This window comes from Acipenser ruthenus, chromosome 20 (assembly GCF_902713425.1).
Source record: "Acipenser ruthenus chromosome 20, fAciRut3.2 maternal haplotype, whole genome shotgun sequence".
Taxonomy (NCBI): domain Eukaryota; kingdom Metazoa; phylum Chordata; class Actinopteri; order Acipenseriformes; family Acipenseridae; genus Acipenser; species Acipenser ruthenus.
In genome coordinates this window covers 21,936,644-21,961,998 of record NC_081208.1, presented here as the reverse complement: position 1 = coordinate 21,961,998, position 25,355 = coordinate 21,936,644, and the positions used below count along the sequence as shown (strand labels likewise).

The 25,355-nt window shown below is 36.5% G+C and overlaps 1 protein-coding gene and 1 long non-coding RNA gene across 3 annotated transcripts; one reads left to right on the top strand and one right to left on the bottom strand.

Annotated features, from left to right (window-relative positions):
• The first annotated feature begins 173 nt into the window (after positions 1-173).
• LOC117425928 (uncharacterized) lies at positions 174-21,334 on the top strand. Of its 2 annotated transcripts, XR_009307913.1 has the most exons (11): positions 174-427; positions 2,097-6,040; positions 6,700-6,864; positions 12,923-12,967; positions 13,327-13,381; positions 14,499-14,623; positions 15,540-15,594; positions 16,196-16,286; positions 16,870-16,943; positions 20,815-20,864; positions 21,218-21,334. It is a non-coding gene; the product is annotated as an uncharacterized LOC117425928 (long non-coding RNA). The 2 variants fall into 2 exon arrangements; XR_009307914.1 differs by lacking the exon at positions 2,097-6,040.
• LOC117425926 (olfactomedin-4-like) lies at positions 17,750-23,722 on the bottom strand. Its single transcript, XM_034904615.2, has 5 exons — positions 23,643-23,722; positions 22,728-22,883; positions 21,227-21,445; positions 20,217-20,349; positions 17,750-18,802 (listed from the first exon to the last, which is right to left on the bottom strand). The coding sequence occupies exons 1-5, from the start codon at positions 23,685-23,687 to the stop codon at positions 17,991-17,993; spliced, it is 1,365 nt and encodes a 454-aa protein (XP_034760506.2). The 5' UTR covers positions 23,688-23,722; the 3' UTR covers positions 17,750-17,990.
• Between the last annotated feature and the right edge of the window lie 1,633 nt (positions 23,723-25,355).

Here is a 25,355-nt window from a genome sequence, read left to right as displayed (position 1 = left end):
CCTACGCTGTTTGAACTACTAAACCAATCAGGTCTGACTGATAGGACTCTGTAACCACGCCCATAACCACAACTCATTTAGGTTATTTGCATATCTCCACCTCTGTAAGCAGCCAACCAAATCAGAATACATCAAAAGCTGAAGTAAAAACCAAAGCATTTATGGTCTTGTAGTCCTGTTCAGACTATTTATTAGGGTAGCAAAGCAAATTTCGCCCCCGTCTGTTATATAACGCAAAAGTAAATTGTAATTTGAAGATAAACACGTATTCAAAGTAATTGCTGTAGTCAATTTGACCGAGTTATTTACTACTGTACTTGAAAGTCGAATGTTGTGGTGCGAACTACATTTCCCATCATCCCCAGCGGAAGTAAACTATTGTGTCCATAACAACTTTCAACTATTTCCTTGTTTGTGCACTCTACAGGTAAGGATGTTTAACTGATTTTAAGAACTAAAACATAGAACTACAACATAGGCAGCTATGGTAGTTATTTTTATAAAGTCTGCTTTCCAGTTGTCGAGGAGAACCTCTTGCCTGTTTTTCATAGCGGTATTTTCCTGGAATCAGCGAATCTCATCGACAGATACCTATATGAGTATAAGTTATTAAGTTGCACGGGTGTGAAACAGTTACCTCGGATTTCCTTACTAGCATCCCGGAATATGGCCCTTTATTCTGTATTCATTTATTTATTTATTTTACATTCAACTCAACACTTAGTAGTGGTCAGAAAGGAATCCCAAACGGCAGCTGCGTGCTAATGAATTATGGATGTGCCCATTCTTCTCACCTGAGGTTGTTAATTAGTTTGCACAAGCAGAATGTTTCCTGAAGGAGTGACAAGTAGAACCACTGGGGTTTTCTCATTATTACAGTGCAAATGATCCTATTACCCACTGGGGTTTTCTCATTATTACAGTGCAAATGATCCTATTACCAGTGAGAACCCCTTCAAAAAAACTACTAGTTTAACACCAGGGCTGAAGAAAAAGAAACATTTATATATATTTTGACCTTAGAGAATGGAAATGGGCTTTAAACATAGTAATGCTGTCTTTCTCCAGTTACATTGTAGGGTCTCAAAATAATTTCCTAAGCAGTCTAATTTCTTTTTTTCTTTGCCATTGTAAAATGTATCAGTTCAAAGTCTGCTGGGAGCGAATGCTAAGAGCTGTATGAACTGGTATGCCTGGGTTCCTGTGAACAGGTTTTTGTCTAATCAGGCTCTGATGCGATTCCTTAAAAAAAAAAAAAAAAGTCTGTAAAAGGTGTCTTCGAGTATCCTCACTCTACTATCTGCCAGGCTCTGCTCCTCTGAGACCAATTATAAAAAGCCTTCATGTGTTCATAGTGGAAGAATGCACAGCACACTGGAATGTGCCAGCCTGTTTTGCTAATAGAAATCACTGTACTAGCAAGCAAAAAAAAATAAAAAAAATCTTTTGAAACTTGGGCATTAACAAAGTAGATAATCTGCATTTTTTTTAAAATTTCTCAATCTATAATTCTTATACATAAAGTGATATAATTGGGTTTAATTGTAGTGTACTAGGTGGTAAACATTCTAGATTGTAATAGCTGAGTTTGTGATTTGGATATGATTGCTTAATTAGCTGAATACCCTGTTGGAAAACAATAGAGGTGTATAGTATATAATTCATTATTTCTCATAAAATATACAACACAGTTCACTAATGATAGCCTGGGAATTGTCAGTAATTATACATGCTTTTGCTGTAAGAGTACAATAAAAAAAAAAAAAAAATATTCAAGAAAGAATTCACTGCTTGGTCAACCACATTTGTCTGCAGTAGGAACTTTATTTGCCTCCAATTGTAATTATGCTGTATCCTTTTATAAACTCTAGATTAAGATAAAGATTAAGGGAGTATTCAGGCAGCCCTATGAAATTGTTGAATCTGGTAGATATGAAACCAGGAGATGAAAAAAATCTGCCACAAATCCAGACAGCCCAGCTGTTGCACAGGCTGGAGATAAATCCTACCTTACAGCATGTGAGATTGCGGCAAATCCCAGACAATAAGGAGCATTCCCAACTGCAGTTAGCATTTCCTCTTTACTTTCATTCCAGTTCTGTCCAAACCCACGCTCACACAAGCAGTGTATTTGAAGAGGTGCCTGCAGGAAGAAAGGATAGAGAAGTATATTATATTAGCAGTGCCTGGCCCTCCTTTCTGATCACCCAAGCATTACAAATAATATTGTCCACATTTCCAGTTCATTCTAGTACAGAGGGATGCTTCTAAATACTCTACATTTTCCTAATATTTTATTTCTTACCGATTACCCCATATTTATGTTACCAGTACGGTAAGGAATTGTATGATTATCATTTTTTTATGCATGAAATAACACCCTAAACAGATTTATAAAGTTGAGTTGCTAATGATAGGATCCAAAGGGAACATGACTTATAATAATTGAAACAATGCACAGATGTAGTACCTAAGGTTGTATTAGGCATAACCAACATCTCCCATATAAATTGTGGGACCAGGTTGTAGGAAGCCGGGAGGTGCAATGATTGCATGTCTACATGGTCCATTGCCTCCAATCTGAAACGCAAGATGTCTCTGGTATTCTGGATATCAACCCTAGTGATTTTTCAGACTGATTCATGAGGGCCGAGCCAGCACTTGTGCACAGTGACGTGGTGTGACTCTCACTGGCTTCTACACACATTCTGTGATTCTCTAGGTTCAATGAATGTGTTTCTGTATGTCTGTTGGTGTTGTGATTGTGTTTTTTTGTGCATGCTTTATGTGTGCAAATGACGAGTGGGTTAGATACATTTGGATACAAATGAAAAGATTAATAATACTTTCATACTAGTTTAAGATTTAGAGCAGATATTTTTTTTCATGCGTAGTTAACTAGCCAAAGAAAATCAGTTTAATACATTTGTGTGTCACTTAATTTCCTCTGCCGTGCTCAGCCAGATGCATTATCACAGCTCAATCACACTTTGCCTTTATCACCCTACCTTCACAAATTATAGCAGGCAATAATTGCTTCATAATGGGCATTCAACTTATTACTTAAGGTAAAGAGGCTAGTAGCTGCTGTTGCTAATGGGATTTTAATCCTGTTACTGTTTTTTGATTTCAGGCTGGTTTTAAGTCAGCATGACATTTATATTGAAGAGTGATTAATTATTCCAGGCATTGATTGGGGTAATCTAAATTTGAATACACTTTTGACAAATTAAAATAAGCTAAATAAACATGCACCGTATAATTCTCGTCTAGGTACCCATGTGCACCCTGCACAGATCCTTACATCCCTTCCAGAAAACTGGAAAAAAAGTCTTGTTTTGTATATCAGGTCATGTAGTTGTTGACATCTGAATTATCTATAGCATTAAATTTGGTCATACACAAACACAGTGCAGAAAAAACATCTAAGAGCATAATAAAAAAATTAAAAAATCCCCAAACATATTAAAATATATATTTGGGGATTATCTTGTAAGAATCAACAAGGTTTGGTTTTTCATACCTCTTTATAGTTCAAATCACCTTAATAAACAAAAATATAAATTTATATGAAAAAGTATTGTTTTCTGTAGCACTTGTCATGCAAGGCAGTGAAGTGGTTAAATAAATATGTATTCCAAATTAAATTTATAGATTAACATTAAACCCAAACACCACTCTATTAAGAATATTTAAATGTGAAGAATTTTATTTTTATGTCAAACAAAGTTGTTAAGTACTGTTTTCGGAAAGAAAACAGGGAATCTGATGACATTGCTTTGTGTAAGAGAATACGCTCTTAGTATTTACATGTTTCCCCTTGGTCACATACTAAGATTACATGGCCTGAATTATCATTTTAATGCAGATGACACCCACATTTATGTGCATACTAAATCTGATGTTGATGTTGCTGCCTCTGTGCTTGCTGATTGCATTTCTGATATTAAGAATTGGATGTCACAAAACTTTCTGCATCTTAACTGTGACAAGACAGAGGTTATGTTGCTAGGCACTGCCCGCCAATTACGTAAAACCACTGCTGTAAACTTGTCAGTTGATGGTACTATGTTTGAGATTAGATCCAAAAATGAGAAATTTGGGAGTTATTTTTGATCCTGGATTAATTTTTGAACCTCATGTGCAGAATACTGTTAAGGCATAATTTTTCCACATTAGAAACATCGCTAGGGTGTGACCTATGCTTTCTGCTTCTGTAGCTGAAAAACTGGTTCATGCATTTTTTTCGAGGATTGATTATTGTAATGCTGTGCTTGCAGGTGTCTCCAAAAGCACACTGTCCAAATTACAACATGTTCAGAACTCAGCAGCTCGTATCCTGACAAGGTCACGTGCAAGGGATCATATCACTCCTGTTCTAGAGTCCCTGCACTGCTTGCCTGTCAGGTTTCGTGTTGATTTTAAAATGTTACTTCTTACTTTTGAGGCTCTACATGGTTTGGCTCCACAGTATTTATCTGATCTCTTATCAGTCTACACCCCTTCACGCAACCTTCGCTCAACTGATCTTGGATTGTTATGTGCTCCCTCTGTTCACCTGCGTTCTATCTTGGATTGTTATGTGTTCTCTCTGTTCACCTGCGTTCTGTCTTGGATTGTTATGTGTTCTCTCTGTTCACCTGCGTTCTATCTTGGATTGTTATGTGTTCTCTCTGTTCACCTGCGTTCTATCTTGGATTGTTATGTGTTCTCTCTGTTCACCTGCGTTCTGTCTTGGATTGTTATGTGTTCTCTCTGTTCACCTGCGTTCTATCTTGGATTGTTATGTGTTCTCTCTGTTCACCTGCGTTCTATCTGGGATTGTTATGTGTTCTCTCTGTTCACCTGCGTTCTATCTTGGATTGTTATGTGCTCCCTCTGTTCACCTACGTTCTATGGGCGACAGGGCTTTCTGTTGTTAAGCCCCAAAACTATGGAACACCATTCCAAAAGAGGTCAGGGATTCTGTCACTCTTAATGCTTTTAAATCTAGCTTAAAGACCTACTTTTATAGAAAGGCATTTTTAGTTAATAAATCAAATGCCTTTAGCTTCATAATTCAACATGTTTTATGTTTTTAAATACAGTAAAAGCTGACAAATGCAGCAGAACCTAATAAAGTCAATAAAATCAATGGGGCCTTTTATTTACAGTAACAGTTTTTTATGACCTAAAATGATTCCTATTGGCTGAAGCACTTTCCAGTGTTCAAAGGTTTATATACAGTATATATATAATGAACAATGTTTCTATGTGGCACTGATACGGCAAGTGCTGTCAGACTCTCGCTTCTCATTGATTTTACTGTAGGCAGACAGAAGAATAGTAGTTTAAATCCCATTGCTTTCAGTCCCCAACCTTTAAAAGCACCTTTTAAAAGCACAGAATCCATCCCAACCCAGTAGATTCAAAGATAGCTCTGCCAGTGTTTGTTCTAACTGTAGTACTAGACTATTAATTAGGTAAGAGCACAGTAAATAAAGCTTAGTTCCTGCAATGTAGGTCATCTTTCAGTTGGATAATGTCTCTGTCTTACGTTATGTAACACACAGACACTGTGGAGCTGTGTTTAGGTTATCTCTTTTCATTCATTTGCAGAGAGCACTTTTTGACTGGAGCTTATTTGCACAGCATTAGGTATTTCAGATGGCACTTACATAAAGTGTGCACTAGCAGCTGAAGATGATGATTTTGGGTAAAGGTTTCTGACCTGTTTGCTACAGTAGTACATTTAACACAGTGCTTACATTATAACAGTGTCTGCTTTAACCACTCAAATGAATTGTACATTTAATTATGTGCTAACAGGATCAGCTGTAAGTACCATGTACATATTACGTAAAACCTAGTCAAATGTGTGAGGCATTCTTCTTGTCTCGCTCTCCCAAACTTTTCTTTGTGTAGGTACATAATACTGATGTCCTGTGCACAGTGGTAGCCCTGTATGATGTATGCCTGCCTGAAGATGGACCTGAGGATGTCCACTCCACTGTCTACTCACCTGGTGCCAGCACCATTCTGCTTGTCAGGGACGAGAAAAGTACTTGATCCATCATGACCTGATATCTCCTGCAAAGATTGTCAATTTAGAAAAATCCAGGCGACTGTCTTGATGTACTATTGGTGTTTTTTTGTATTTGTTTTTGTTACTTATTTTCAAAAGTGGATTTAGACTACGCTACAGTTGGATTCCAGTTACTAAAAAAAGGAAGTACAAAACGTGATTCAATTATATTTGTGCAACAGTTAAAAAGTATTGTATTATTGCATTACTCTGAATTTTATAATGGTGATATGATCATTTGAATAGCAATCAGGAATGATAACCCGCCAAGTGGCAGTGATAAGCCCACTAATTGATGTTAATTATTACTTTTACACCAGCAATGACGTTAAACCAAAACCACACAGGTGTTTAGATGATTTGTATGGGGCGTTGATGGTGTTGTTAATGTGATCCACCTCCATTTTATATCAACGTTAAAAAAAGGCCTGATTAGGTTTATTCAATTGATAGGAACGATGGCAGATCTAAATATTGCTACTGTTCAGATCAATTGAACAGACCCCAGTGTCTTTTATAGTTGGTACACAGCTGTTTCTGTGATTCTCTTGTGTGCAGTGCAATGGTTGAATTTTATTGCTGAAGTTTGTGTAGCGTGGAGCTGAAATCTAAACTTGTTTGTTTTACCTCTGTAGGGAAGACTGGGAGAGGTTTAATGGTGGAGTGAATTAATTCCTGCTGAAGGCGATTGATTGGCGTGTCCAGAGGAGGAAAGCACAGCAAAACAGAGAGATCCTGCCTTCTGCCATAGGGATAGAGTCGTGGATAGTGGCAGCTGCAACATATGAACTAAAACGACTGTAAGTACTCCTGCAAGTCCAAATACAGGTATACAATACGGGCACCACTACACTGTCTCTCAGTCAAGACAGCAATACATCCAATGACTGATGACAGACAATAGAACCAAAATCTTACTACACTTTATTTTTGGAGCCCTCTGATGAGAATATATAAACCCAGACAGGAACCAGTTTTATAAATGTATACTTTTATTAATAGTAGAAAAATGTCATATAATAAGCCTTTTTAACAGGAACTACAGAATCATCTGGTATGAATTTGTGCTGAGAACAGCACCCTATTATGTAAAAATATAACAATAAATTACATAAAGTATTGGGATGCTTTATTGCCAAAAATAAGTCTTGTTTTCATCATGTTCATATGTAGGTACAAACCTGCCATTAATTTACATTGTAACCCTGGGAGATAAACCAGTAAGTCGCTTGATCTGCTTGTGCTTCAGTAGTGCCCATGTGGAGAACATGGTAGATGCAGGACCTTCTGGATTGTCTTCTGGGGTAAAAAAAACAAACAAAAAAACTACAAAATAAAAACTGCATCACAGAACAGACTTTTTCTGTAGAGCAATTATCATTTGCCATTATTGATGCAGGTTCTGATGTTTTTTGCCTTTGTACAGGCTGAGGTTCAGAAGTAATTTCTTCTGTGGTATTGTGAACTTGCTCCCTCCCCAGCTCTCGGCTATATATAACTGAAGTTATATTATTATTTCTTAAATGAGGTCTCCCCTCCCAAAAGGTGGGCAACGTCTAGTATATGGTAGCATCTAAAAACAACAACAACTTTGTAATCTTGTCAAATCATTGTGGGTTCTTTAAGAGCCCTGTAATCGCATGTATACCAAGTACTGTAAGAGCTGTCCTTTAGCTGCCATAAATGATTACAAGTGTTATGGCTTTTCTACAGATGATACAGTATCTAATTTCAACCAAATTTCCACGAAACATTTTATTTTTTTATTTTAGACTGGTAAACCCAAGTTATGAAATAAGTGCATGTGTGTTGACAGCATATTCCCAGAACATGTGTTATGTGCTAAAGGACGTGAATGAAACACAATTGTTCTATTTACTCATAAAAATAGAATGCATCCTTGTAAAAAAAAATAATACTGAATTTACAGTCTCAGTATTAAGTAATAACATATGAGAAGACGTGGGTTGTACTGATACAGCCAAGTGCCTTCTACCACCTGAGAAGTGGGTTGCATCAGTACAAACCACTCCTTCAAGTGTTATTGTGCTTATAAAATGGCTTAAAATGACTATTTTACATACTCGTAGTTAAGGTCCATCGCAGCTACACTCGCCCACAGTTTTAGAAACTGTTGATCGTCTGCATTCGCTACTAAAACACGAGGATTTAAAAGCGTTATCGCTGTGGCCGAAGTTTCCGGATTAAATAAAAAAGACACCCAAGGAGATTGATTGGCATTTTAAATTTGTACAATTCCGTTTACTTTCTAAATGTGTTTAACTAACGAATAATCATGAAAACAAGATGAATGTGGCCTGTAGCTCTTAACCAACAGCTGCAATCAAATTTCACCTTAAAAAGCTGTTGACCCAGACACACATTGATCTTACTGCATGGAATGAAAGGAGACTGTATTTTTAACCATATTGCTTTGGAATGTCAGCCAATCAGAATTCAGGAAATTTCCAAGCCGTTTTATAACTTGAAATAAACTACCTTTGTCATCCACAGCATGTGTCTGCATGCAGTGCATTTCCACAGTTTTTTGCTTTACTTTTTTTAAGTGACCAAGAGGCTTGACAATTGCAGCCCTAACAATGCTGTTTTGTTTTTTTTTTGTTTTTTTTTTGGGAGGCTAGCAGTGAGCTTGGGAGTGCCTCAGGGCTCTCTCCTGCTTTTCAGTATATATGTCCTCCCATTCCTAAAGCAGGGTACCAAAAACATTATAGCTTGGAGTGCATGTACAGTACGCTATTACTGTGAATGTAGTGACCGATTTTGAGTTATATTAAAAAAAATGTTATGAACAAGAGGAAGCTATTCAGCCCATCAAAGCATGTTCACTTTTTCTAGTATCTGATTGATCCCAGGTCTTTGTCTAGACGTCTCTTAAAGCATCCTGCTCAAGGATACTACAATGACAGGCTTGTTCTAGTTATGTACTGACAACTTAGCTTGCACATGAAGGACAGTTGTCTGCATTGTTGTAAACAGCTGGAAAAATATGAATGGCCATTCTAAAACCATGTTTACATCTTCCCTGTACCTCTATTCAGGTCCTTCCTCGATATATATATGGGAAGATGAGCCCTAAGCTTGGTTACCAGTGTTATTTCTTCATTGTGGTATGTGTTACTGTCCTACTTGCTTATAAAATAGACTATCAAAAGTATTGACATTATGTTGAAATGTCTGATATTTGCATACATTTAAACAATAATAGGCTTTCCGTCTTTGACACGCTAACAAAACTTGCAAAGTGAATTAGTTTCCTTAATGAGGACACCCTAGTTAAACTGAATGCCAAGCCTATTTATAACATTTTTCAAAAGAAAATCAGAGTGCATGCTACCAAGAAACAGGAAGCGTGTGATCTGTTGCCGTGGCAGAAAAAACACTTTGACTGTTATACAATCTGGTTATCGATATTTTAGATAAACTTAACAAGGAACAGCAACATACATCCTCCTTTTTCAATATGTAAGGAAAATGAATGAAATAACAACATCTAAACTAACAATATTTATTGGCCAGTCCTAAGCCGAGCTTGTCCATATATGAAATGTACAAAAAAGTTTAGTTTTTTTGTTGATACCTTTTAATAGGATGAGCTGAATATGTACATACAATATGCTTTCAGTACCATAAAAGGTCTCTTCTTCAATGAGAAGTGGAGAGTAACTTTCTTTACCTCACACTTAATATTGCAAATATGACTAAACTTTTGGATACATATTGACGCTGTCTGTCTGTATGTCACCCTCACATTTGTAAGTGTGGATACTGAGGATGTAGGTCATGGTGATTTACTTTTTCTTTTTGCTGCCATGACAGGGGATGTGTGTTATTTGTTTAGGTATGTTGGTGATTGTGTTTGACTATGAGTATGTTGACCTAGAGAAAGCAAAAGAATGGGGGGGGGGGACAATTGAAACAGTTTCCTGTTCTCTCCTGGGGATATTGGAATATGGGTGTAGTAGCTTTTTGGTTTTATGTATGCCACACATTTTACCAACATCTATACCCATATAGGGTGGATGTACTCTTTTTTTACTACTGTGGTTGGCGTTGTACAGTATGCCACTAACATGCTTTTCTTTCACACACATATATATATATATATATATATTTTTTTTTTTTTTTAACTCAGGCCTGGAACAGTTTATGGCAGACAGGGTGGTGTCTGCAAAGAATCCCCCCAAAATTCTAAAAGAATCCCAGTGCTCAGATAAACTACTGTTCATGTAAAATGGGAAGCAGAGGTGCCGCCAGGGCACTTCATGTGGTCAACCTTACTGGCTGCTATCCTACACTGTGGCTATTTCCTATTCCTGGACATATAATTTAGTCTATCTTTGAACATTAACCTTGTTAACTATAGATCAGTGGGTATACTACCCTCCCATCCTTCCTTTAAAAGCAGACATTATTGCCTAACTTTTGAAGTTTTTAACTTTTGAAGTTATCCAATAAAGACTAAGTAGCAATTATGCTGTGTCACCACACCCTTTACTGTAATAGTTTCCATATGGCAGAACCCAGCACTGTGCCTCAGTGTTTAACTGGAATATAAACCCTTGTGATACAAATACCTCTTTTACACTTGAGTAGAGTCAATGTTGGAAAGCAATAATAAAACACATACATTAACAGATTGTGTAATTTAAAACGTGGGCTTTTTAAGATCAATACAAGTGTGTAAGATATCCGGAAGCACTTGCAGATAAAATACCTGCAATCTCTGTTTCACTGTTATTGTTACACTATTTGAATGCTCTGACTGTTGTATTGCAGGTAGCTGGCATCATGCGCCCTTGAGCTCTTGCGACGTGCTCAAATTGACGCTGCACTGGAAAGCTAGCAAGGACATTTTTCTTCGGTTGATAAAACCTGCTTGTACTGTGGCCAGACCAACATGATTCATCTAAATTGCTGTCCGTCTCATTTCAAGCCTCTAATATAATTTTTGTAATCCTATATATGAAAGCATTTTGTTATCTTCACTATAGGGCAGCAGTGTGGAGTAGTGGTTAGGGCTCTGGACTCTTGACTAGAGGGTTGTGGGTTCAATCCCCAGTAGGGGACACTGCTGTTGTACCCTTGAGCAAGGTACTTTACCTAGATTGCTCCAGTAAAAACCCAACTGTATAAATGGGGAATTGTATGTAAAAATAATGTGAAATAATGTAATGTGTTATCTTGTAACAATTGTAAGTCGCCCTGGATAAGGGCGTCTGCTAAGAAATAAATAATAATAATAATAATAACATGGTTTATATATCTATATATCTATATATCTATATATCTATATATCTATCTATCTATCTATCTATCTATATATCTATATATAGATATATAGATCTGTTTATCAGATACTGCATTCCATATTCAGTCATGTTATCAATATGTAGATTTAATTATATGATTTAACCACTGTCTAACATAATCTAGTGTGGGTTAATACTGACTTGGCTTGCCTGGACTGGGTGTTCTGTCCCAATTATATTGTGACTTATTAGAAAGATGTCAGTGTTGTAATGGCTGGCAGAATTACAACTGCACACACTCATAGTGAGTGCAGGGGCTATGAAGAAGTGAAAACTGGGCCCCATTATCACTGAATACATTACAGGAAGCAATGCTGTCTCCATGGCAAAGCCTTCTTCTTTACTAAGAGAAGTGAAGATGGTGGGGTGTTATAGCAGGGATTTACACCAAATATATTAAACTAAATACTTATGATGTCACTTCACTTAATCCTGTGTCCATGATTACATTTCCACAGGAAGTCAGGTTAATTTCTCAGGTCACTGTAAACATATAGAGGAATGACCACAACTTAACTACAATACCTCATCCCTTTCTGCAAGCCTTCACGTCTTACTGTGACAATGCCAATTCATTACTACTTGTTACATCATAGCATTTGTAAGCAAGTTTAAATGTTGAGAGATCAAATAAACCCAAAAAGAGAGATAAAATAAACCCAAATTGACGGTGTCCCTAACATCAGCTTGGGGTTATGGTTCAGCTTGGGATCCTAATACACTGCATACAGTTACAGCACATTCAAAGTGTGAGAAAGACAGAAGACAAAATCCTACATTTTGTTTGAACTGGCTGTTAAATCCGGTAATTTCATAGGTTTTTGATAGATCCCTGGAAGGAATTTTATTATTGCATTTATGACAACATCCATCAACCTATTGTGCTGGAACCTAGTTCCTGTTTGAGTTTGTGAAAAACACATTCATGAGATTTAAATAGTGCTGTTATCTGTTGTATATCATACATGTTTTCATGTTCCTGTTTTTCTGTTTGTTTTCTACAGATAGCTTAATCAGAGGTTACTACCGTGTCACAGAAATGTACTCCCTTTAGAAGCGTTGTTATTATTGAGATTTAGTTATCCCTGAAGTGCGTTTTAAAGCTATCAGAATTAAGCTTGATAAGAACATTCAAATATTGCGTGAAGAGAGCGCTGTGTCAGAGCAGGATTATCACAACCTTAATGACATTATCCTACCGCTGGTGTTGTTTATTTTATTAAGATGCCAGTGTCTTTACAGTGTCAGTGTCTCGCAGTAAAGTTCAGTTACAGTTGGTGTTCAGTAAAACCCATTCACAGCCAATGTTTTGCTCATGGACAGATTTTCTTTTTTTTTTTTATGTTGTGGAATCCTGGGGGGGGGGGGAGGGGGTGGATTGAGATTTGTGTGTATAGCATGTTACAGGGAGCAAAGATTTAATTCTGTTCAAATTTAAATGACACAACTTTATTTTAATGTGGCTATTTGGAAAACATGACTTTTAATTTATGGCAGGTTGATTCTTACCTTGTTGTTTTATTGGCAGGTCTGCCAGAGAAGCCAAAATTGAAAGACTGACTTGCCAAACCAGGTCTGTTTTTTTACTGCCACCTACTGGAAGCCACTTAATTGTAGCTACCGCACAGTGTACACTGTTGAGAAGTTACTGCAGCTAGCAGATGTCTATGGGGCGCTTCACAAGTAAATTAAGATTAACTAAACACTTCAAAACATGCTCTTCAAACCATCTTACGAAAAAGAAAGCAACAAACAGTAATCAATGTAATAAAAACAATACATTTACTCATAAGTTCTTTGATCTATAAGTTGTTTGTTTTATATCACCGGTGTGTGAGATTTTTCAAAGCCTGAAGAGTTAGCATAAGGTATTTTTCTTCAAAATAAGTTGCCGGTTACCAGTTTTTTTTTTTAATGTATGCTTTCTCCAAGGTGGTGGAAGTTGTATATGGAGTAACTACCAACCTATCCTTGAGAACATATCATGGTAAGGTCTTATTTTAGTCTTGTGCTCGGTAGAATTACTAGTATAAATGTCACACACAGGGTTAGCCCGTTCTGCTATTCTGACCCAGAAGCACAGCTGCTCCGACTCTCCTAACTGGAGCTGTTTCTACAGATCTACACTACATTGTAAAGCAGGATTGAACAGTCACAAATTGGATGTAAAAAATATAAAAGCTGCAAAGAAATAGAGAATCTAAAGGATTGAAATAAGGTTGAAAACAGGTTGTTTTTTTAAAAACAAACAAACACTAAAATCAAATGAGAATGGAAAAAGTTAAGGGAGACAAGCAGTTTTAAACTTTTAATTTGATCATGCAAATATTTTTATGCAGATACTTTTTTTTTTTTTAAAACACAAAAAACATATTTGAGAATTTTAATCTTTACAAAATTTCGGCATCACCAGGGTTGCTCCGGTATAAAGATGCTGGATGCCTACAGTTCCTCATATTCACAGCCCCCGCATGCTGCATGAATTATCAATCATCCTGTAGATGTTTTTTTTTTCTCTCTTCAAACACATTTGATTTATTTTTCAAACCTGTAATTGGTGCTTAATTATATATGTATTTTTTATTCCTCATAGAAAGACTAGCAGATGGTAAGAGGTAGTTGGACGTTCTCATTTAGCTTGTTGAATTATTCATGCACTAATTTTGTGTTCAGGTGTGGTTTCAGTGAAGTGATCCAATTTAGTGTTTAAAGGAGTTCATGGTTTTAAACAGGAGGATTACTACTAACCAGTTAGAATGCAACACCTACACCTCGAACAACACAAGCTGTGATTAGAAAATAAAATAAATAAACAATATAATCCCTGTCGTCTGCCCATCCTCTGCAGAATGGAATGGCACTTGTGTATAGAATCCTGACTAATGTGTGTCTACAAGGATGACATGCATTAACAAAACAAGCCATTAGGACAGAGTAATCTAGTGCTCTGCAGCATAAGGCCATCTGCTGGTATTCTTGAATGAGGACAGGGCATGGAAAAGCTTGCAGTTAGTCAAGTTTTTGAGACATGCTTCCAGTGCATTATAAATTGATGGTTGGTGATGTTGAAATAATACATATTCTCAACTGCATTTTCTCCCAAGCTCCTGAAGGACCACTCAGTATGTTGTTCTTAGGACGCCCTGCTTGTCCATGGTGACAGAGATGCGGTTGAATTCTTTGCTCGCTGCAGATTTTCTGATGACATCATCCTCAACAGCAAGTTCGGGTTAGTAAAGGATTGAATCAGAATGTTACATTTCTTACAGTCTAGTAAACATAACGGCTCAATACTGTTTCCACAATAATGAAAACAAACTATGAGCTGTCAAATGATTTGCAAATCAGTAATCTAAAATCTTTTGGGTTTTAAAGTTTTTCTGTATTCTTTTTCATGATTTTATGCAACACTAGTTTTATTTGCTAATGAATACAAACGTTTTCCTCAATAATGCGGTTTGCTGAGAATTCTATATGTGGCCTGATAGCCCTCCTACTTCAACTAGAAATGGTTAAATCAGAGGCCTTTACAATATCAGAGTTCCTCCATATTTCTTTTATTTTTTTCTGAGACTGTTAGTCTCGAGGTTGTGTGCCATAGCATAGCTTTAACCAGCAGTCGACGATGTTACATTGTGGGCATTTTTCAATAGCCTAAATAATATAAAGACAAATCTTCTTACATACAGCTTTTCTTCTATTCAGACGCCTTGTACATTAATGCAAATGTAGTTTAAACGTGGTTTTAAGGATAACAATCAAGGTAATTTACTAGCGATTAGGGATCCCATATTGACCAATGAGGTTAAGGATGTTTCCGACGCATTTTCTAATCGTCATTTAAACTTGTTCCATCCTCTATAAATATAATCTTATGCAAACTTTTATTTTAAAAAATATGTGAACACATATCTAGTTCAGTCTAGTCTAGTTCAGACCTGCATGTTGTGTTGTGAAGCTTTCTTGTGGGATAAAGGTTTTCTTCTGAAAGTGTGTTTTCCAATGTAAGGATGGTTTCGGTGCTACATTTTCTGCTTCTTCAATATGAAGCACAACTTTTCTTTCAAATCTAGCTCTATAAAGGAATCCCTGACTTTCAGTTTTTTAAACATAACTTTTTTTTTTTTTTTGTATTCACAATGTAGTCAATATGAGGATGACTGGACTAACACAAAAATGATGTTCCAACCTTTTCCAGTGGTGAGTAAGCAAACCCTAAAAGCACCAATACTTCCTAAACTCACTAAAACATGTTTATTCCCAAAAACTAAACAAAGACCACATAAAGAAATTGTTGTGTAATACTGCTTTACTTTAGTAAAGAAAACGCCAATTTTCTATGATCATTGAGATCACATTGCATATCATTTTTATAGATAGAATACATTTTTCTGCAAACATGAAAATAAATGTACCTCTTCACACAGCTGCACTATCCACATCTATGACAGAGAGAGCCCACTAAGAGAGGTGATTTACATTTAACAAATATGACAGATCTTTCCACTCAGTAAATAAAGTCTCTGTCCCTTCTGTATCTTTCTCTGGCTGCAGGAAAGGATGGTCTCTGCTCTGGACTCTCGCTTAACCTATCTATCTATGCAGTATTCTAGTATGAATGCGGTTATCCAAGTACACAATCTTCGCAGGACAGATATATTCATATTTTTCTACATCCCATTTATTCTACCATCAAATGTATTTTTTTATTTTTATTTTTTCTTACACATCTAAAAAATCTGAAATATATGATCAGTACAAAATTGACATAATTGTACCGCTCCCTGGTTTATATTCTTAGGCTCCAGGAGAGTAAGGTCTCTGGCAGCATACCAGGCCCAGCTGTGTGTATGACCAGGCTGGTCCAAGAAGTTGCCACAGTTAGAAAACAGGTAGGCATTCACCTAGAAACAGACGTGTCTACAAAAAATATGTATTACCTTCGGGGCCTCAATTAGAAATCTACTGCAAAGTAACGCCTTTGTACCCCATTCTTATAATAATTTCCCTCATGGGTTTCAAATCCTGTAAAAGCTTCTGTCATAGAATCTAATTACATCTACATTATATAGTGACAAATCAATACATGTTGGTTTCCAACACTTTCTGATGGGGTTGTGGCCGGGCCCACTTAAAACCTGTGGACACTGCACCTTAACTGTCATCATTTTGTTTTGTTCTGAAATTGGAAAACACTGTAATCTCTGCTTGTGGTGTAAGGCTAGAGGATTAATTGTAGCAAAAACCTAGAACTTGTTCGCTAAATTGTTACTACCTTTTTTTTTAACAATGTATTCACGGAAAGACCTCTTGTCATGGGGAGAAATTTGTCAATTTTAGGAATTAGATTAAACATTGTCTTATTGTTAAACAGTTTTTTTCTAGATCATTTTCAAATTGAAATAACATGAAGTCAGTATATTTTACTGTTATTCCGTATACCTCTGTTCATGCATATGTTTATTATACTGGCAGCTGGTCTCACAGAGGGAGTAGATAGACACACTGAGCACAGAGCTGGAGAGAGAGGGAGGACAGACACCAGCTGGGTGAGTAGCTCACAGTTCACTGGCAGCTGACACAGTGCTTGTGAAAGAACAGGGCTGTTAAAAATAAGAGACAATCGTCTGTCAACTGTAACCCTAGAAAAAAGTGTCAGACAATTTAAATGATAACATTAAAAAACTGAATGTAAACTGGATAAATTCAAATGTTTACTTTGTTGATTTATTGAATTTTAATTCATTCAACCCACAGTGGCCATTTTGGACTCTACCACAAATCCCTGCAGTAAACCCCCCTTAAGAATTCTGTGAGAGGTTTAGCCCACATCATATTCAGTTAGAAACATCACACATGTCTTGAACTCTAAAGTGAAACATGAACAGCAAAGTCGTTCACCACACAGGTGTCTTTCAGACGTTGTCCATCCGTCCGTCCGTCCCCCCTCCCACAAATTGTATGCACAACAAGAATTAAAATGACACATTAGGACATTGGTCACTTTCTGGATGAAAATCAGGGCCAGAGATGCATTTTAATGTCACGTCCTGTTTTAGCCCAGCCCACCTCTGATGAGTTTAAATACATTTCACTTTGTTCCATACATATTTGCAGTCCATGTGTTTTACTTGATTGATCAACTGTATTGAGCAACTTTTCTAGCTCTTTTACAAATGGTAGTATATGTACAAGCCATAATTAAATTAAGACATGGTACTGCAATATGAATCAAGTTTGACTTGTGTGCAACTGCATAGAAACCTTCAGTACCTACTTTTAAAATATACAAATAAGTTAGTTTTCTTTATATTTTCAAGGTAATTTGTTTTTTTTAAAAAAACATTACACCACATTTGTACTGACAAGTTTATTCAAATAGTAATAATAATAAAAATGTTAGTTTTACATATTGTCATTGTTTCATACATTCTCAGTTTAGTAATTACATACAGTTTATGCATTTATAAGGTTTATTTCTCCATATATTTGATTATATTTAATAGTACAGTAAATACGATTTTAGCATGTTATTTATAATTAGGAGACTACAGCAAATGCAATTATATGGAAGCAAACTTGTGAGGCTTTCCTTATCAGAAGGTAAGTTCATAGGCCAACATATATGCAGAATTGAAAAGGTAGAGTCGCTGGTCAGTGGGGTTGTAGTGGAGATTCTGTATGTCTGATGAGATCTTCTCAAAAGGGACGCTCAGGGTATTTGTGTCGTGGCCAGTGACTGTGTCAAAGGCGTAAAAGACCTCCTCTAGCTTAGGGCTCAAGTAGCGTGTGGCATAGAGTACGCCACACACCATGAAGGCATTAGAGACTGACTTCTTGAAAAGTTTTGTCTTCCAGGTCTGCACCACGGCCAGGGTGGAGGAATCAAGCTTGCTAATCACTATGTTGCCATAGTTTTCCTCCGTGGCATAGATAGCCCAGAGGCCTGTCTCATCGACAGAGAGGTCGATATCGGTGGTGCCATAGCAGGAATAGTAGCAGTAGGGGAATTTGTTATCGTGTCCTGCATCTTGCAAAGCAATGTGCTGGAAGGTATTGGTTTTCAAATCAAATTTGCAGACGTTGGGGGACTTGTAGCAGTTGTAGTAGAGGGACTCGTTGTATAAGACTGTACCAGGTCCTTGGATGGAATAGGTAGTGGTGTAGGAAGACGTCACTGAGATGTCTTTGTGGTTCTTTGACATCACAAAGTCTTCAAAAGTGGAGTATGTTCGCAGAGTGATGCCATAGATATTACTACTCTGCAGAGATTGAACCCAGTACAATCCAGGGCTACCATGCCTACTTTCCTTTCCCCAGGCACCAAAGGGGTATGATGTACCATAAGGGTTAAGCTGGGTGACAACTGGAGAGCTGATGTTGGATAGTAAAACTTTGGAGCATTGATCTAAAGGTGTAAAAGAGAACATGTGTCTATTTTCTTAATAAGCTATTCAAAATAAAATGGAATGTGACTACAGCTTAATTTTTTTACAACGCATTCTAAACTTGTGCTGTTTGCAAGACCAGATAAAAAAAAAAATCCTTCCAGTATTGCTTTATCACACATGGAAAAAAAAATGATGCCTTTTAATCTTCCCTGCTCAGGATTTTTACAGTGTATGCCAATTGATTGTACATTTTAATGTAAATCTTTTTACAAATGATACATAGCAAAACTAATCAATGTTTTACTGCACATGGAAGCTTGGGATCTTGGAAAAAAAAACATTAAGTAACCAATTTTAACAGATTAAATTATGATCTGTTACTAAAGTAAGCATCAATGTTATTAATGCATCTCCAGGTTAATTTCCCAATGTGAAATACATCTTTATTTAGCAGGCACTGAATTTGATTGAAATTGACCCAAAACATTGGTAACTAAATTATTTTAATTGAAGGGTTAACTGAATACAATCCACACTGTTTTTTCTGTGATGATATTCTGGATTAAGACCATAAAATACTTACCTCACAACAAATTTTCAAGGCTGGTAAACCTTTATGTATACTTTATGTAACGTTTTAAACTGTGCATTCGCACAAGCATTCACTGCTACATTAGTTAATATCCTACTGTAACTATTACTGCACCTAATGCTTGCAAAAGGCAATGTGAAGCCTAACAAACTGGTGCTGATACTGTTGCAAACTACCTTCCTTAACAGCCCTCTATAAATCAAACTGAAATTATCTTTTTTGCAGATACAGTACTAACTAAATTTAGTTTAGATTAATACTGAGAATTATACAATACTGGCTGCACTGCTATGTACCATTTTCTTGTTATTTACGCAGTAGTGTGTATATTAACTATATCCTCGCTATTTATGAACAGTGCAATATATTAGTTTAGCAACTACATTTCGTTGTTTTGCAACCTGACGCTGCTTTGAGTTTCTACTGTCATTTTGCTCACTTCTGTTCGACAGATTAACAGTGTTTTATGGTTTGGACCAAAAAGTTTACCAATAAACATTTAGCGGATAAGACTGGTGAATTGCTTGTTAATTATTAATTTATTGCTCTCACTAACAAATAAATAAAGTACCGGTAGATTAAAAAAAAAAAAAAACTTTGACCACCAGGGGTCAGAATGAATTTAAGAACTGTTCAGAGAAAAATGCTGTAATGTGCTAAGTGGTGTAAAAAATGCAGGACTTTCCAATGGTTAAAAATTAGTCTGACACCTTTGGCTTTTGGGTACCCTGGATTACTAATCACATAGCCCAGTGCCTCACCCTAGCAGGCTGTGGACAGAACAGTGTAACTGAATAGTATGTTGAATGCACGTAGCACCCTGCCCCCCCCGTCCTCACCCAGCTGTGTCTTGTCGTAGGTGCGGCATGACTCCAGTCGATTCTTTAGTTTTCTGATGTGCTCTCTTAAGGCCAGCAAGTTAAACTTGTCATATTTCTGCATGTTCTGCACTTTGAGCCTGATGGAGCTCAGCTGAAAAAAAAGCAAGGTGATACATTCATGCAAACTAGTTTTAACTTTAACTGTGCGTTACCATAAGGTCCTTTATTGGTGCATTTTATGCCACTTAGGACCAGATTAGATATCGTGTGGCCCCCTACAGAAGTTTCACTAGGCGTGTGGTAAAGCATGGTAAATAGGTGGTAAAACGTTATATAGCATAGATTGAAAAAAAAGGCATGATCAGTAAAAGTGTAATCCTGAATACACATAAAAAGGTGGATGCATATGGAAATAATAATCAAGTAGCAGCACCTGGTTACCAAATGCATAGTTACAGTCAGCCAGTATTCAGGCACATGAGCCAAGTGTAATTAATCATTGCAAGCTTACCAGGCACTACTTCTTGAATATTTCATTTTCACAACACTTTGGAATGAAAAAAAAGTCTAAACATGGCAATAATGTTAAAGTTGAATGTGCCTTCTATCTGTGCAGTTTTAGAAAGGGCAGATGCTGTGAGCTCAACACTGGCTGGTACAACAAAGGTACAGTACTCAGGGTATTTTTGTTTTTAAATGTATTTACTTGGTGACAACACAATGTCTAATTCAATTCTCCTGCCTGGTTGAGTGTATGTGCTATAATATGCTGCTGCTGCATATCAAATGAATAGCCATGTTCCAATATGCCAACGTGACCTTAAGCGCTGTATGATGAAGCATAAAGCATAGAGATGCATAGAAAAACACACAAGCAATGTTCAATCTCATTAGTGAAACAGTATGTGTTAAAATGGTAAAAGTGAAGTTCAGAGCACCAATTTCATCGGGATATTTCCACAAACAATGAATGCAGTGTTGTTAGTCTGACTCTAATTGTATTGTTTGTATTTGTTAAGGTGTCTCACCTCATCATTCAGATCCTGTGCTGTGGAAGCATCGAGGGCCTGCTTCTTGTGTGCGTCTGCAATCTGTGTCCCCAGGTCACCCATCTCGTAGTCCAGGAGTCTGAAGTTGAGTGGGTTGTACAGGCCTCGGTTGTTGATATACTCAAATTGACTCAGGTGCTCTGTAATGTTCTTGATGGCCGCTGAAAACAGGGGCATCTTGAAATGGGTCAAGTTTGTCTGCCAATAAAATATGTGCAGGCCAAAAGGTCAGTGTTAAACCATCTTGAGGAGCACTCTACAGAAGCTGCCTTCATGTTAAGTGTCTGGATGTAAAGGTAAAAGAAAACTCATTTGCTGAAAGGTGTAGTAGCTGGACCTATTCAGGGTTTTTTTTCTGTATCATCATTTCTTTCTAAACTAAACGTTTCAATAATTTTAAATTCTGAAAGCATGATTCATTCAGATTTTTGGACATTTAATACAGCAGTGTCCAAAATATTGCTATTGCTTAAAACATATAAATATATATACTGTGTGTATATATATATATATATAGATAGATAGATAGATAGATATATAGATATATAGATATATATATATATAATCATATGAACAGTAATTGTAACTTTCTTTCAATTCATAATAAAGAAATGGATGCATGAGCTCTGAATATACTCTTAAAGTATCTGCTCGGATCCTGCTGATACCAGATGCAGTGTTAAGGGTTGCTTTATTATATATATATATATATATATATATATATATATATATATATATATATATATATATATATATATATATATTCTCTGTAAGCCACCTTGGATAAAGGTGTCTGCTAAATAAACAAACAATCAAACAAACAATATATTTAGAACATCCTTTTCATTTGCATAGATTTTGTAACTATCCCCTTCATTTTTTTGCAGTGTTTCAAGTGGTCATTATCTGAGTTGAAGAACTGCTCTTTAATTATACTTCTATGTGCTAGATGGTGATGGTGCTTTTTAATATAAATACCCATTGGCAGATCCAGCCTACACTACGGCAGGCAACTGGCACCAAAAAGTAGAAAAAACACTTTCAGTAATTGTCATAAGAACCTCTAAGGATTGATTGCAATCCTGTTAAAAATGTTAGGGGACAGTAAAATATCTAACATCTAATAATAATAATAATAATAATATTAATAATAATAATAATAATAATACAATTATGATTATTGAAATGTATTTACTTTCAATATGGGTTAATATAGATCACAGCCATTGCATTAGTACTGTGCGTTGTTCTGTAGGCTATTCTGTAGTTCTGTAGTTCTGTAATCATATTCCAAGCCTTTGCTTCAAAAGTAATCAGCAGAGGAAGCTCTTTTAAAGATTTTACATGTAGCTGTAATTTGTGCTTGTGTTAAACAGGTGAATGCTGGATAACTATACTTGCATCACTGTATAATAAAATAATTTCCCTTCTCCTAGATTCCTGCTGCACTATTTTACAGGTCTGCTCTACAGTAACTTGCCTGTGTCTTCAGTTCATCCAGAGACTCCGTACATTGCTGAAACAGGCCCAGCAGCTGTTCAAATTCCTGCACTGGAAAATCCCAGGCGCTGAAGTTAATCTGGCACACGCATGCATCCTTCTGCAACACGCCTGTGACACGCTGTGGACTGGACGCCTACACAGAGAAACCTTGTTAACTGCAGGTGTCCAGTGGTGTAGCTGACCAGAACTAACCTGCACACACGTATCACCAAACTAACACAAAATTCATCATGTCAGTGGTGTAATAGTTTTAATAACATTCTCTTGAATCTGGTTAACGTGTGTGCTTACTTTTATTCTGTAAGTGTAAAAACTCTGTAAGTGTAAAAACTCACTCAAAACTAAAACAAAATGTGTTTTTGTTATAAGGGTCTATTCCAGGGCTTCTCAAACTCAATCCCCCTGTGTCTGCTGGTTTTCGTTTCCAACTGAGCTCTCAATTACTTCACTAGTCCCTTAAATGAGCTGATAATTTGCTTAATTAGACCTTTTTACTTGTTTCCAGATCTTAAACAGTTGCAGATTTCAGGTTAGCTATAAGATTTTATAAGTAACTTGAAGTCTGCAACTTTTTAGGAGCTCATAACAAGTAAAAAGGTCTAATTAAGCAAACCATCAGTTCAATGAAGGGGCTTGTTAAGTAATTGTGAACTAACCTGTAAATTGCCTTTGATAAAGGCATCTGCCAAATAAACTAATAATAATCCTGGTAGAGAATTGATTGATTGAGTAACCAATTAATACATCCATCCATTTTTTTTAATCGGGACTCTACCCTCAACAAGACAAGATAGGATTTCCCAATGTGTATGTTACTGGGTAGTTTATACACTGAATGCTTGGTTAATCTAAAAAAAATAATAATATTAAGGAAGAAAAGGTTTGTACTCACTGCAAGAGGCAGCTGGCTGACCAGGAGAAACAGAACCCAAACCATGTCTGTTGATGAAACACTGATGTGGAGAAACTTCTCTTATTTATAGGAGCTCAGCCCTGCCTGAGCTTCTTGCTCAGTGCTCAGCCTGCTAATCACATTCATCACTGACTGAATAACACTTCCCTGTCAAGGCAGGCCGACTGAGTGCAGCAGTTTGAAGAACAGAATATTTATTTCAACTATTTCAAGGAATACACTCATCCATACATAATAAGGCTTTAATTACACTGATGGTTTTGAATAACATAAACCACAAGAGCGCTAGCAGTTTGGATTTGTTATAATAAGGAGTTATGGTTTCCTACTATGTAAAAATCTTGTTAAAAATCTTAAAAAATAATAATAATAATAAAAAAATAGGCTTAATCATGAACACGCGTCAGGTTATCAGGTGATATTTGATTACACACTGATCAACAAATACAAGAAACCCTTTATTTTAATATCCTTTTATTACACTCCAAAAGAAAACACTAATTGAAGACATATAAGATGAGAGATGCCTGTAGCTGAATTAACTGCTTTGCTCTCCAAATTGATTCCGAACAATGGTATGAGTTTGTAATTATAACTTCACTGTGTTAATACTCCGTCATTTGATTGATACAGTGAGTATGTTGTATTACACGTGGTTGAACTTTGACTTGGAAACTGAAGGCAGTAGTATTAGGTTAGGTCTGCATCAGTTTTCCAACAGCAGTAAAACAGTTTGTGTAACAACAGAGACGTAATTTTTATTAAAGATTCACTTTGCGCTTTTTCAAGCTGGACCCCATCTTCAGTTTTACTCCTAAAGTGGTATAATGATTGTTTCAAAATACAGCAGCTTATATGTAGCTACTTAATTAAATAACACTATTCCTGTTGGAATTAAAGCTAGTAGACCTATCACTGTCGACCAGCAGTGTGGAGTAGTGGTTAGGGCTCTGGACTCTTGGCTGGAGGGTTGTGGGTTCAATCCCAGGTGGGGGACACTGCTGCTGTACCCTTGAGCAAGGTACTTTACCTAGATTGCTCCAGTAAAAACCCAACTCTATAAATGGGTAATTGTATGTAAAAATAATGTGGTATCTTGTAACAATTGTAAGTCGTCCTGGATAAGGGCGTCTGCTAAGAAATAAATAATGATACAGGACTTGGCTGATCCCTTTTGTTCAGTGTCAGTTGTGATGACCACTCATAATTTGAATAAAATCCACATCTCCGTTTCTTTGTCTATAAAGAAATTATTAAAACTCGGTTCACTTGGCCAGATTTGAACTAAAAGTCTAAAGGTAGAGGTCATTGTCCAATTTTGTTATTGTGGTTTATTGAGAAATCCTAATTTTGGAGAAGTGGCCAAAGAAAATACTCAAGTTTGCAGAATTTTTTTTTTTTTTTAAATGAAAGTTTACCAGAGGGAAGAGTTTAAACTATTTAAGGGGAAATGCTATTTCATCAATTTTTACCTTTTTTTTTTTTTTAAGAATATCCTATTTGTAAAGGACATGCCTTATTTAGCAAGGGTGACACTTTGCTAAGACAGTGCAATAACTGTTCATGACCACTGTGGAACAAACATCTAAGATTTGAAAGACTTGAGTCATCTCCCCCCTAATTCTTCTTTATTCTAGGCTGAATGGATTCAGTTCTTTCAGCCTGTCTTCGTAGCTCTGTCCTTTAGTCTAG